At 48.6% G+C, this 13,625-nt stretch overlaps 1 protein-coding gene across 1 annotated transcript in view; it reads left to right on the forward strand.

The window, feature by feature from the left end:
• Nucleotides 1-5,666, forward strand: part of Chd6 (chromodomain helicase DNA binding protein 6) — a 206,508-nt gene extending 200,842 nt beyond the window's left edge. The window contains 1 exon segment of the mRNA XM_047538643.1: nucleotides 1,825-5,666. Coding sequence (XP_047394599.1) covers nucleotides 1,825-2,721 — 897 coding nt within the window. The 3' untranslated portion in view covers nucleotides 2,722-5,666.
• Nucleotides 5,667-13,625: the final 7,959 nt, after the last annotated feature.

The raw sequence follows: 13,625 nt of genomic DNA on the forward strand, positions 1-13,625 counted from the left end.
TACTCACTTCAGACTTTTGAAAAGGGAAGTCACTTGCACACAGGAGAGTTCTAAGAAGGCACCAGATGCAGTTCATAGAGATAGGTGAGCTCAGCTGGGCATAGTGGCACACACCTGGAATCCCAGCTGCTCAGGAGGCTGAGGCAGGAGGATCACAAGTTCAAACCAGCCTCAGCAACTTAGCGAGGACCTAAGCAGCTTAGTGAGGCCCTGTCTCAAAATAAAAAATAAAACGGACTGGGATGTGACACAGTGGTTAAGTTCCCCTGGGTTCAATCCCTGGTACCAAAAAATAAAGGAGAGAGGAGGAGGTTGGCACTGTGGCACTGTGGCCAAGTAAGTCTGTCTTACCTTGCAAGGCTCTTCAAAGTCTGCATTCTAGCCTGAGGGTGACCCATGTCCCCAGTACAGATCCGGTGTCAAAACCCATCACGGCCACTCTGAACAACCTCACCCACCATTGCTGGAATCGAGGAAGGTGGTAAAGTAACACTGGCTTCATGATGAGACCTGAGGAGGGAGACACCTGGCTGTGTCACTGCACTTCAGTCTGGCTGGGAAGGGGTGGCTGCCTTACGAGGCACTGTCTCTTTATGCTCCACTGTATGAGCAAAGACCAAGACTTCTCAAAAACACAACTGTAAGTCACCGTTTTTAGTCCTGTGAGCACACATAGCATGGTAAATCTGAGCGCAGTGAGAGATGGAGGGCAGTAGAGAAAGGTGTGTCGTCACAGCATCTGTTAAGTTCAGAGATAGACTCATCGTAATTGCAATGGTTTATCTAATTACCTCTCCCCAGCCAAACTGTGTGCTCCAGGGAGCAGGTTCCCAGCTGCCCCACAGAGCTCCTGAGCCACCTTCTCAGGTGAAGGTGGTGTGGGGCTGCAGCTCAAGCTCTCCCGTCACCATGCTGCCTCCTGCTCACTGCCACTGTTAAGGCAGTCTGCTTCCCTGTGATTCTGTATGGCATGATCCTCCTGATGGGAAGGGTCCAGGTGTGCAATGCCACACAACATTGCCAGCCCTTATGAGCAGAAATGCAGACCCCAGAGCTCCTTGCTTATTAATAAAGTCAAGGAATAAACCTTCAAAGACAACGAAAAATAAGTGTTCTCTCTTAGGGAAACCAGAACATCACTAAGTTGGATGGCATTCCCTCCCAGTGTTTCAGAGTTCCTTCATTTCTTCAACCCATGTGTACGCCTCCTTGTTGCCTACACTCATGCCTTCCAGAAGCTCAGGATCCAGAGGAGAGTGGAGCACACACAAAATTAGTAAATAATGTCCCAAGCAAACGCTGCTTCCTGTAGGCCAGGTGATGTGTTAAACCCAGATAGGGATCAATGTCCTTTTTCATTAAAACTGTCAGGTTAACTGACCTGTCTTGAACCCCACAGCCAATGGGTTGCAGTCAGCACTTAACCTCAGGTCTGCTGGCTTCTAAACCCTGTCTTACGTACTCTGCTTTGTTGCTCAATATAAACCTTCCTGTGTCATGAGGAAGGGGAATGTTGCATCTGGTGAAGGGGTCCCAGCCATGAGGGTCTCTCCGTGAGACTCAGGTTGTCTTCAGTGCTGGTCTGCGGCTCCCACCTCTGCCAGCTTCTCACAGTGAGTGTTGGAAATGCTGGCAGTGGCAGGCACCCTGGTTGTCCCCAAACCACCACGTGCTATCAGCACGGGCAAGAGACACTCCTCTCACCGGGAGCCTTTCATGGATAGGGGGACAAGCTAGGCCACTGCAGAGCCCAGTCATCACCTCCAGCCACTTACCTGCCATCTAGTGACCATCAGCACCTGATGTTTCTTTTTTCTTTTACAGGGGTTTCTTCCAGAAAACAAATTCAACCACACCCTGGCTGAGCCTGTTCTCCGGGATGCAGGCCCCCGCAGGAGGGGGAGACGGCCTCGGAGTGAACTCCTGAAAGCTCCCGCCATTGTGGCAGACTCTCCCTCTGGAATGGGGCCACTGTTCATGAACGGGCTTATTGCCGGGATGGACCTGGTGGGATTGCAGAATGTGAGGAATATGCCAGGCATCCCCCTCACAGGGCTGGTGGGCTTCCCAGCTGGCTTTGCCACCATGCCTACAGGTGAAGAGGTCAAGAGCACCCTGAGCATGCTGCCCATGATGCTGCCGGGAATGGCCGCAGTGCCCCAGATGTTTGGTGTTGGAGGACTCCTCAACTCACCTATGGCGACTGCCTGCACGTCCCCTGCTCCAGCGTCTCTCTCAAGCACAACGAAAAGTGGCACATCAGCCACTGAAAAGACTGCAGAGGACAAGCCAAGCAGCCATGATGTAAAAACTGACATGGTAGCTGAAGACAAGCCTGGTCCTAGTCCGTTTTCTGATCAGTCTGAACCCACAATAACTGCTAGTAGTCCTGTGGCTTTTAACCCATTTCTCATCCCAGGAGTGTCTCCTGGACTTGTTTACCCATCCATGTTTCTCTCCCCTGGCATGGGCATGGCTTTGCCAGCCATGCAGCAGGCCAGACACTCTGAAATGGTCGGTCTAGAGAACCAGAAGAGAAAGAAGAAGAAAACAAAAGGGGACACCCCGAACCCTAACCCAGAGCCTGCTCCTGGGTGCGAAAGGGAGCCAGGCAGTGATCAGAACTACACTGAGTCCAGTGCCCCTTTGCCCCCAGAGAGAGAACACATGGCACAGGCTGGGGAAGGGGGACTGAAAGACTCCAGCAACGACACCAATTAGAACTTTTTCATTTAAGAAATTATTGTGACTTGTAAGTTTCTTATCCCATAAAGGTTTGTTACTTCCCTCACTTCACCTTCATAAGAACCTGTGTTTCCATAAGTAATATGACCTACCTAATTTCCTGTATGAAAACTATGGTAACAGATGTTAATAGTTGCAGGGTCTTGCCACTTCGTTAGATAAGTGTTGTCTACCTAGTCTAGGAGGCACGATTCTCATTCTGTTATCCAGTTGTTCATTCCAGCAAGCATAGTTAATACAGTACTGGTGACACGCCCTATCCCCTTCTTGTCCAAGTTTCCCACTTAGGAAGAAAATGAAAAAGAAAGCTGTCTAGGGATTTACCATTGAAGGGCTGAAGAACAGAGGAGCTCTCTTGTCCATGAGGTAGGTCAAATAGGAAGAATGTAACAAGGAAACCAAAAAGCACAGAAAAAGGAAGTGCCAGTGCATATTTTTTAGTTAAAATGTGTCCCTGTTTTATCATGATTACTGAGTAGTATAGTCCAAACTGTATAACTAATGGCTAAAATTGCACACATTGATTTCTTTATTAAAAAAACAAAAACCTTACTAGTAATAATTTCCCCCTTCATTATTTCTCGGATACCTGCAGCAAGAAGAAATACTGGCTGATCAGGCGTGATTTTACATATACATACTGCCCTGCTCTCTGCAGTTGAAAGATGAATCTGAGAAAGCTTCAGATACCTGAGTCACTGCCAGCAGCAGCAGGGCAGGGCAGGGTGCTCACTCCACATGCCACTCGCTGCTGCACAGCACACGATTCGCACCCTGCTCTCCCCTCAGGCTCCCAAGAACGTCTGGAGCCACTAATTTGCCTGTGTTTAAAGAATCCTAGTGGAGTTTTGTTTCCTTCACCAAGAACAAGGCTTTCCAGGGCCTGCAGGAAGGTGGTTGCTCAACACTTGTTAGGGTCTGTCAGGGTTATTTAAGGTTGTCAGAACACATGTACCACCTGTTACGCTACAACTGTGAAAAGGTTTTCCCCCTCTCCATTGTTTCTCTACTCTGTTTATATCTGACAGTTGGACCCAGATTCCAAATGATCAGTCAGCCAGGACTGCTGCTCCTTCCGCAGCTGCCCCGTGTCTAGGAACTGAGCAGGGAAGAGCCCGCCCAGCAGCACTTCCAGCTTTTGTTCACCTTCCCACTCATGCCACGTCCCCCCATGGGCTCCTCTCCATGGACAGCTCGCCGCTCAGCACTCTGGGGGCACAGGGTCACGAAAATACTGCAAGTGTTACTAGTACCAGTTTCACTTTTTGTTGTCACAATTTACTGTATTTTTTTACTGTTGCTCTTACAGTTTTGCTAATTTATCAGAAGGTCCAAAAGTTTGGCATAACTATTTCAGTTCGCATTATTTATTTATGATGCTTTTGTCATTGTCTTTTATACATTTGGATTATAAATTATGTAAATGTTAAAATGAGCATCTCAAAGAAGTCTGTTAAATCGTGACTGAAAAAAATGAATCAGATGTATTTTCAAAAAGTGGAGTCCCAGTTTTATGAATCAGAGATATAAACTAGAAGTACTATAACTGATCCTATAAGAAGAAAGAATCTGATAATTGAATAAATCCTATTTAATGGCATTCTTGTAGTGTAGATGGTCTATAATGCTGACAACAGATTTCTTAGAAATGCTGCTCTATTTAACTAACATTTTGTTCAGTTTTGCCTCCAGTGGAAGCAGAAAGGGTTTTTTCAGCTGTTAAATCCTAAAAATCAATATAATTTATTTATGTAAAAAGAAATCACTCAATCAATATATTTTTGAACCTTTTAAGTACTAATTTTCTTTTTATCAAGTAGAAAAAAAATGTATTTGCCCTAAATCCTTAAAATACAAATGCTATAAAAATTCCTGTATCTTGAAAGCCTTACTGCAAATGAGTATTATAGACACCCAGCAGAGTCTGGTTCTCTTTGTTGTCCTCGTGTTGTTGTTGTTTTGTATGGAAAGCTGCTTTCCCCAGGTTCCACTTAAACCTCCAGTAGGTCCCAGGGTCCACGTGGATCTGAAGTAAGAACTCACCACGGCATGCGCTATCCCTTCTTGTAGCTTATCAAACCTGTATGTTAACTCTCGGGTGTTTAGGCTTCTGTTTGACTGCTGTTGTGACCCTGTTTGCAAAATGAAACTGACACTCTGTGGATTATTTGCTCTGTAAGGCGTAAGTGCTTCTTATGATTACTTTGACGTTTCAAAGAGCAAAAGCCAAATTTAAACTCTTCAGCAAACTTGAGCCTTTTCATCTAATTCCATGTCACTCGCAGCCATAACTTTCCTTGATCATTCTTCACCCCATGTCTTACACAATAAATTATCTGTGGTCTTGATCCTGGATTTAAAAAAAAAAAAGTTTAAAAGTCAAATTTGTATTTGAGAAGTTCAATGACACTCGGGTGTCTCTTGCTGCCTGGGCATTTTATGGATGAATCATATGCACTTGAACAATCTTTCCTGGGTGCCTAGTTCATGCTGGCTACCCTATTGAGGGCTTGCTGACTGTCCATTCTTGGGGGCTGGCCTGACCTCTTTTGGACTACCCAAGCACCAGGTTAGAACATGCCATGGAAGGAAGTTGGCAGCACAGCTTCCTGCTCCAGACCCAGGTCTGGAAGCGCCCAGCTGATACCCTGCCAATGGTACTTCCTTAAACCCCATACCAGAAGTAACCCTTCAGCCCACACCTGGGACTTCTGAGGGAACTACACTTCCGTGGGTTGGAGCAGGTCCCTATGACACAGGAACACCTCAGTAACTGAAATTCTCAGGACTTTGAGAATTTGTGGTCCTTAGCTTTGGGAAGCATGGCTCCTCGGCCCCAGAAGTGTTGTGGGAGGCAGTGCTGGAAAGCGCTGAAGCCTTGTTAAGACTGAGCAAGATGCTTACCCAGGCCTCACCGTTTTGGGTCCCTACCAGGTACCAACAGATGGGTACACAAATGACCTGAAAGATGGATGGGGCATTGTTGCAGTAAAGCCTTACGGTCCTCTGCTACCACTTACCAGGTAAAGTATTAGTACAGGCAGCAGATCTCTAAGACTTAGGGAGCCTTCCTAGACAAAGCAGTGAAGAATCTTGGTTTTGTTCTTTACCTTAAGCCCTGTCACAGTACATCCTGCCTACTTGTGTGAGGGCAGAATAGCGGCAGTTGGGCTAGTACACTGGTCGAGGGTTTTGTGTGTTTGCCATAAGTGGCCTCATTTTGTCTTCATGGCATCCTGAGAGCTGGGTAGAGGAAGACTGCATCTAATCTGCCTAGCAAGAGCTAACGGAGGCTGCCAAGGCTCTCGTCTGCCACAGAGCGCAGGAGCTAGACCCCATGGTCACATTAAGTGAAGGAGACAGCACCCAGTTCCAGCTTTTTGACACCAGTTGGACTTCTCTACCTCAGAGACCAGAATCGAGTGAAGAAATTGCAGTTAGAAAATCTGGCACTGGGAAAAACAGATCACTTAAAAAAGTGTTAACGCCCTCTGGAAAACTTTATGCTTGATTCAGTTACACATTAAAATGGTTTCTTGCAAAAATCATTGTTCATCTGCCTGGTCTGGAAACCACAGATTTACTTCTTAGGTCAGACTGGAACTCACCCAGCCCAGTGATAGGATTATGGTTCTCGCTCTGTCTTCACTGCTCCTGTAACCCAATCCCTAAGCTCAAGGAACTCATGCTGCAGTGGCCGCCATGTTCACAAGGTACCTGTGGGATGAGATGGGAAATGAGGGAAGGGTCAGTTGGGCACTGGGTCCTACCAAGATATTCCATGATGTCAGTATGGAAATGGAATCAGGATGGCTTGACAGGTTGGTGCTGCTCAAACAGCCTCGACGGGTTAAGTTCTGGCTCAGCCCTACCCCAAGCCCAGGAGGGCAAAGAGAAGCTAGGATGAGGAGAAGGAAGGGGGAGCAGAGGCTGTGCAGAGACAGCTGCCCAGGAGAAGAGGGAACAATACCCCTACCTCCTTCCAAGCTTGTTTCCTAAATGGGGATCTTTATAATTGGCACCTAATGGGTTGTTGGTGGTGTTGATTGAAATGATTAATGTCAAATGCTTAACACCGCCTGTTCTATTTCAAGTCTTTTTACTGCTGTTGAATAGCCAATGAGGGAGGAATACCGGCCCCACTGGATGGAAAGAGAGAAATCAAGGCTTTCTGGAACTCAAATGAAAACCAGGTATTTTATATTCTCTATGGTGACTGTGCATATTGACTAAGCACTTTCTGTGCATGGGTTTTGTTCAAAGGACTTTATGGCTGTCTTCCCCATCCACCCCCCACAATGACTCTTTGATGTTACTGCCATATGTATGGGAGAGCTGAGGCTCGGAGAGGCTAAACAACTTGCCCAGTCATCTACCTGGTCGGTGAGAGAGCTGGGTTTTGAGCACTTGGGACTGATTCCAGAGTCATTAACTGACCAACGGAAGTCAGGGTGGGGACAGGCTGCCCTCCACACTGTAGGAACAGAAAATAGCTTTAAATTTATAGGGGGCATGTCCTCACCCATGCTACCAGCCCCGAGGCAAGAGGGCACCAACTAACTCGGCAAAAGTGCTTCTTGCCCATCCCTGCTGTGCTGCCCTTGTGAAGCCTCTTGGTTAACCTGGGCACATTTTGAAAAGGGATGTGCCCTATCTCACCCTTCCATACCCCAAGGGGACCCTGTCCCACCACGGGCAACTGAGCCACATACACACTACAGGTTGCCAGAACCCTACCTGGTTGGTGCCTACTCTGCAGGTCACTCAGGCCTCCACTAGCATAAGCTCATCCCAACAGGTTCCCCTGACCCAGCTCAGGTAGGTGGCCCCCTGCCTTCGGTGGCACAGTAGTAAGTAGAAAGGCAAGAATCCAGAGACAGTTCTAATCACAGACGTAGTGTCCTTGTTCTGACCTTGGTTTTGTACACAATACCAGAGACCCTGCACACTAGAGTAGAACCAGCAAACTGGGGCCCTCAAGCTAAGAATGGACTTCACATTTATAAATTAGGGGAAAATCAAAAGAATATTTTATGAACAGGAAAAGGATAGCAAGTGTAAATTTCAGTGACCAGAAACCTTTATTGGCACACAGCCACATTATTCCTCTGTGGATCATCTGTGGCTTCTGTGCTACAACAGCAGTTGTCACAGAGGCCCGTGACCTGCAAAGCCTAAAATATTTACCACCTGGCCCCTCACAGGGAGTTTGCTGACCTCTGTCCCACAGCATGGATTTTATTCATAGATTCAGCAAAAACTAAATCATCTAAAATAATTTTGCATTAACTCAAACATGGTTTTGTAGAAACATGAAGTTATACAGAGGAAAGTAAGATTCACATCTACTTTGAAGACAAAACAGACTTTAAAAAGAATTGCTGGACCTAGGCGGGTTTCTTGAAGGCCTGCCCACAGGGCACCCTTGCACTTCGGAGGGAAAATTGGAGCGGTAATGACCTGCTCTGCCCTCTCCACCTCAGTCCTGTTTGTGAGCCACAAGAAGGGAGCCATAGGACAGATCTGAAGATGCTGGCAAGAGAAACGAAATTTTTTTTGTTTTTTTGTTTTTTTTTTAAAAAGCACCCAAAAAGTACAGGAAGAGGAAAGTCAGGAGGACATAGGGAGGAGACCAGCAGGCAAATTCCCTCATGACTTGGGAAGGAGGACAAGAGAGAGTCCTCAGAGTGGATGTGGGCTGGAGCACCTGCAGTGTGGGCCACGGGGAGACCCGGCAGGAAGACAGGCCCGGTGGATGAACCTGATGTTGGCCATATTGCCAGCTGGAGCTCAGGCAGCAGGAAGGCCAGACGAGGGAACCAAGTCCAAGAAAGCAGTGGACCCAAGCCCACATCAGGTGCCCTGGCTCAGCCTGACTGGAAGCCACATCCAAAACAGCAGAGCTCAGAGAAACCCGGAGAGCACAAGTGAGAGTCTGTGCAGAGGTAAGAGTGGGCCCATCTCACCCCTCCCACCCCTGTGGCCAAGGACAGCGAGCTCTAAGAGCAGCGAAGAGAGCAGCTCTTGGTATTTTTCATAGTGATGGACAAAATGAAGAGTTATGGGCATTTTTCCCTGCCTGGATGGCTGCACCCAAAGGCAGATAAGAAACTGATCTGTGACCATCTGGGGAGACCTCCATGACTCAGGGGCCCTTGTCTTAAGATAGAGCAGAGTTTTTAAATGCAAATGACTACTGGAAGAGACAGGTAACATACTTGGGTGACATGGTCCAGATTTAAGGCAGTAGAAGGTAGCAGGGACTAAAAACTCGACTCCCCTTGCCCTGACTACAAGGAGTAGCTGCAAGAGTGTCTAGGTTGCCTGATGTTTCATTCAGTGGAGGATGGAAATTCAGAAAGTTATGCAAAACCCATCATTTTTAAATGTGTGCAATAAATGCAGTTTTTCTTTAAAGCCCATTAGGCAGACACATACCCGTTCCACAGACGGGTCCAGGGTTCAGAACACATATGTGCTACTTGAACAGTTGCGGAGTCATGGGCTCCTGATAGAGCTAGCAGGTGATGTGGGAATATAGAAGCAGGTGCATTTAGGAGGAGGTGGCTCTCCTGTCCCTCACTGGGATGCCAACTGGGTCTCAAAAGCAGGCTCTGGGAAGGGTTCAGGAGTCCAAGCCATGCAGCACAAAGGCCAGACTCAAGCAGCCTTGTAATGTGCCCTTGATCTAATGCATCATGAGGCCCCACAACTCAGTGGTCCATGCTGGGATGCATGGCCGGGGTACCACCCTCTCAGGATGACCACTGGGCTCTCATCCTTCTCTGTCCCCAGCACATTTGGGCTCCAGAATCCTCAGGGACTTCCAAAGACTGAGGGACCTCACTACAGTTCCTCTACAGGTCTGAGGACAGAGAAGACTGGGGCCCTTGGAGGGGTCCAGGCTATGCCCCAGCACTACTGAGGTGTTAAGCCTCTTTCCTGGCTCTGACCAAGAGAGGCCAGCCCAGGACAATTCCAGCTGCCTAGACTTAGCTCCCACCCACCCCCTCCCCCATCCTCACTGACTCTGACCCAGACTTTTTCATTTGCAGATCCCAGACTTTCCAGGCTACCCAGCCAAAGGCTAAGGCCAGGGGAGAGCCTTCAGCAAAAGGGGAGGAGAGAGGAAGTGATTGGTAGGGGTAAGTGGGGATCCGACCAAAGGAACCTGCCTCTTTGAAAGCACCCTGTCCATTTCCAGCATCCAGGAACCTCCTGTCCTGAATCCAGGCTGCAGTCTTCTGAGCTCCTCTTTGTGGGCTACCCCATGAGCCTCTCTTCCCTCATGTCTGCAGTGCCTCCTCCAAGTGCAGCCCACGTGCCTCCTGGGGCCAGGCCAGTGAGAAGTGCTGCCACTCAGGATTAGTTCTTATCCCACTGGACAGTCTGCCTCTCAATACCAAGGGTACCCAAAAGACCCCTGTGCCAACAGACAAGGGAGCCCCAGATAGCAGTGGAGGGAGCAGTGGGGAAAGCCCTTCCCCTGTGCCTCAGTGAGGCTGCAAGAAATGAGCCAGAGGCTCCCTACATCCAAGTCAGGGAGTGCTGAGAAAAACCCATTCGCTCAAACACAGACTTTTTTCAGTTTGGAGTTGGAGACCTTGGGCTCCCTGCAGATCAAGGGAAGGCAGCCAGGCCTCAGCGCCTGCCACCATAAGGCCATGGGAGACTGGCAGAAGTACCCACCTGCCTACAGGTGTGGCAGGCCCTGGGTTTTTCTGGAAGCTCAGCAGGCCAGGGCCTACAGCTTGCCAAGGTGGGGCCTGACTCCTGCGTGGTCTGGGGCGTCTTTCTGGGCCTCTCTCCCTGTCTGCTCAGTGGAGGTTGAGCTGCCTGAGCCCTGGGTCCCTCTCAGCTCTGCTGTCCAGAGCATGAAACCCTGAGTTGCTTAGGAATGGCAGGTCCTAAGACTAAGCTCAGCCTCAGACTACTGGGCCCCTTCTATGGCTGAGGCTTAGCAGTGTTCCTATTCAATCTTGTAACTTGAAGCGGGGGTCCTAAGCCTCCCAGGCAGGGTCCCACCTTCCTGTTAGACTGTTCCCCATGAGCTTTCATAAAGAGTTTGACTGGGATCCAGGGAACTTTTGGAAAGTGTATGGGCCAAGCCAAGCTGTACAAACCTGTCTTCCTCCCTGAGCTGAAAAAGTCCAGGTTGTTCCCAAATGCAGAAGTGGGAGCAGGAGAGGGAAGGAGGAAGGGAGCTATTTTAGGAGGGCTTGCACTCTGCAGAGCCCCAGCAGCAGCTCAGGGTGGGGGAAGATAGGCAGATACCGCTGTACCTGGTACCAGGTGTCTCCTATAGACACACATGAAGCATTCACACACCCCAGGAGCACATGACTGCACAGTTCCCAGAGCATGTAAGTATGTGCAAACACATGTTGATTTGTACAGAAGGACGCACAGATACCTATACCTCAGCAGTCACCCTAGCTGCAGAGACATGCGCAAGCACGCCCACACATACAGACACAGACACAGGTACACATGCATAGACAACTTTGATGTGCACAAAGATGCACACTGCAGATTGAATAATGCCAAGCCAGCCAGGTGCAGTGGCGCCTGCCTATAATCCCAGCAGCATAGGAGGCTGAGACAGGAGGATTGCGAGTTCAAAGTCAGCCTCAGCAACTTAGCAAGGCCCTAAGCAACTTAATGAGACCCTGTCTCTAAAAAATATATTAAAAAGGACTGGGGATGTGGCTCCATGGTTAAGCACCCCTGGGTTCAATTCCCAGTACCAAAAGGAAAAATAGAAAAAGAAAAAAGAAAAATGCCAAGTCAAACCCAGGAGACGGGGAAAGGGCTTGAACTCCCTGTTGACCCTGCTCTCTTGCGTGTTTTCTCTCTCTCTCCCTCCCTCTCTCTCTCTCTCTCTCTCTCTCTCTCTCTCTCTCTCTCTCTCGGAAGGGAACTGCTTCCTTCATGGGAGCTTTTGGACCCAGGGCTACATGCAACTGAGATCTGGTGCTGGGAAAGAAAGCGCCTTTGTCTGCTGGGACCAGGGCCGTGGGAGCAGTTGCAGCCTCCTCCAGGATAAGGGCCAGGCCAGTTCCTTGCCCCAGGGAGGAAGGTCAGGTCAGGCCTGGGATGGGGCAGCGGGTGGGCAGAGAGCTGGCAGCTCTGACAGGCCCTGACACCAATCCCAGGACACAGTATCTGACTGGTGGCGTGAAGTCTAGAAAGCCAGTAGTCCCAGCCCGGGTTGCTCTGAACTCTGGCCCTGGTCTGGCCATGGTCCCAGAACAACAGTGGTGCTGACCCCAGCCCTGGTTCTACACTGAGCTGATGGGCCTGCCCTGGCCTGGTCACCATACCTGCCGTGAGACTGGCGTCACTATTTTTAGCAGTGTGAAAGAGTTCAGTCTCTGTAATTAGATATGAAATTGAGTCCTGGTTTTGTCGCTCTGTAGCTGGGTGAGAACACACCTAGCACTTTTGAGCCCTAAATTTGAGCTTCTGTTACTTTGCCTAATACATGGTCAGTGCTCAAAATATGGAGACAAGTCCTCTATATTCATCCAAGATTGCTCGCTGGCCTTCTCTCGGGCCTGGGAAGCTGGCCTAGCCCTTTCAGCCCAACACCCTCAGGGGCCCTGCGGTCTTTCCTGCTTCCCCGCCCCATCTCCAAGCTGCCAACTCTGAAGCTCCCCTCTTCCCTTTTGACCTTTCCCACCCCCAGGGCCTACCATGGAGCTGTAGGGTGCTCTGCACCCTGTCATGTTCTGAAGGCACCTTCCCTGCCCCAGACCTAGCCTGACATCTGGTCCCTTGAAACTGAGTACCCCGAAGGCTAAAACTTCATTGAGAACAACCCCATTTTTCTAACTTGAGAAAAGTGCTATGGTTTGGAAGGGGTTCAGTCCCTTGAAAACCAACAATGGAATTTGGTTCCCAAGGTAACTGTGTTGAGAGGTGTTGGGGTCATGGAAGACCTGTCCTCATGGACGATTGACACTGTTCTCAGCCCACAGGACTGGGTCCTTGCAAGAGTGGGCTGTCATAGAATAGAGTGACCCCTATGTTTTCTCTCTTTGACTCGTACTTTCCCCTCTGCTTTTCCACATCCTGAGATACAGTATATGGCCCTCACCAGATGCTGCTGCCCAGTTTTGGACTTTCAGTTCCTAGAACTATGAACTAAAAAAAATTGTCTTTATACGTTATCCAACCTCAGGTGTTCTATTACAGCAACAGAAAATGAATTAAGACAGAAAATGTTTTAGCATCAGGAGACCTTCCTGGGGTAACAAATATCATCTCCAGACATGGTTCTAGAACTCAGTCTACTCATTTATACAACAAGGGCCTACTATGCTATTCTAGATGCTGAGATTCAGCAGTGATCAAATAGGCAAAATGTCTGTCCTTATGGGATTACATTCTGGTCCCCAACACCAGTGTGCATGAGACTTCAGCATCTGCTCATGAGCTGTGATCCCTTTGCAAGCACAGACCACACTTCTTTCTTTGTGATGCCACCAAACTTTGGAATGTCACCATCATAGCTCTGTTTCCCAACAAGCATCTCCATGGTAGACTGTGGGCATCTGGAGGTCAGGGCCAAGCCTGGCCCACAGCCTGCTGTGAATCTCTTGTTGTCTGAATTGGCAGTGGCTTTCAATAATACAAGTGTGTTCAGGTACCGATACCCTTGATGTGTTTCTTTCTATGGATCTTATTGGAAGTTTGCACCTTTTTTTAACCACTATGAAGTCCTGATAAATAATTTAATCATAGTTAAATAACTTGTATCTTTCTTTTTAGCAAAATCATACTGTTTCAGAAAATGGACTGACCCCGAAACTCAGCCAGTCATGCATGAGAAGAGTCAGTCAATCACTCTGCTCTGTCACCCTGGGTATGATTAATTT

This window comes from Sciurus carolinensis, chromosome 2, assembly GCF_902686445.1.
Source record: "Sciurus carolinensis chromosome 2, mSciCar1.2, whole genome shotgun sequence".
Taxonomy (NCBI): domain Eukaryota; kingdom Metazoa; phylum Chordata; class Mammalia; order Rodentia; family Sciuridae; genus Sciurus; species Sciurus carolinensis.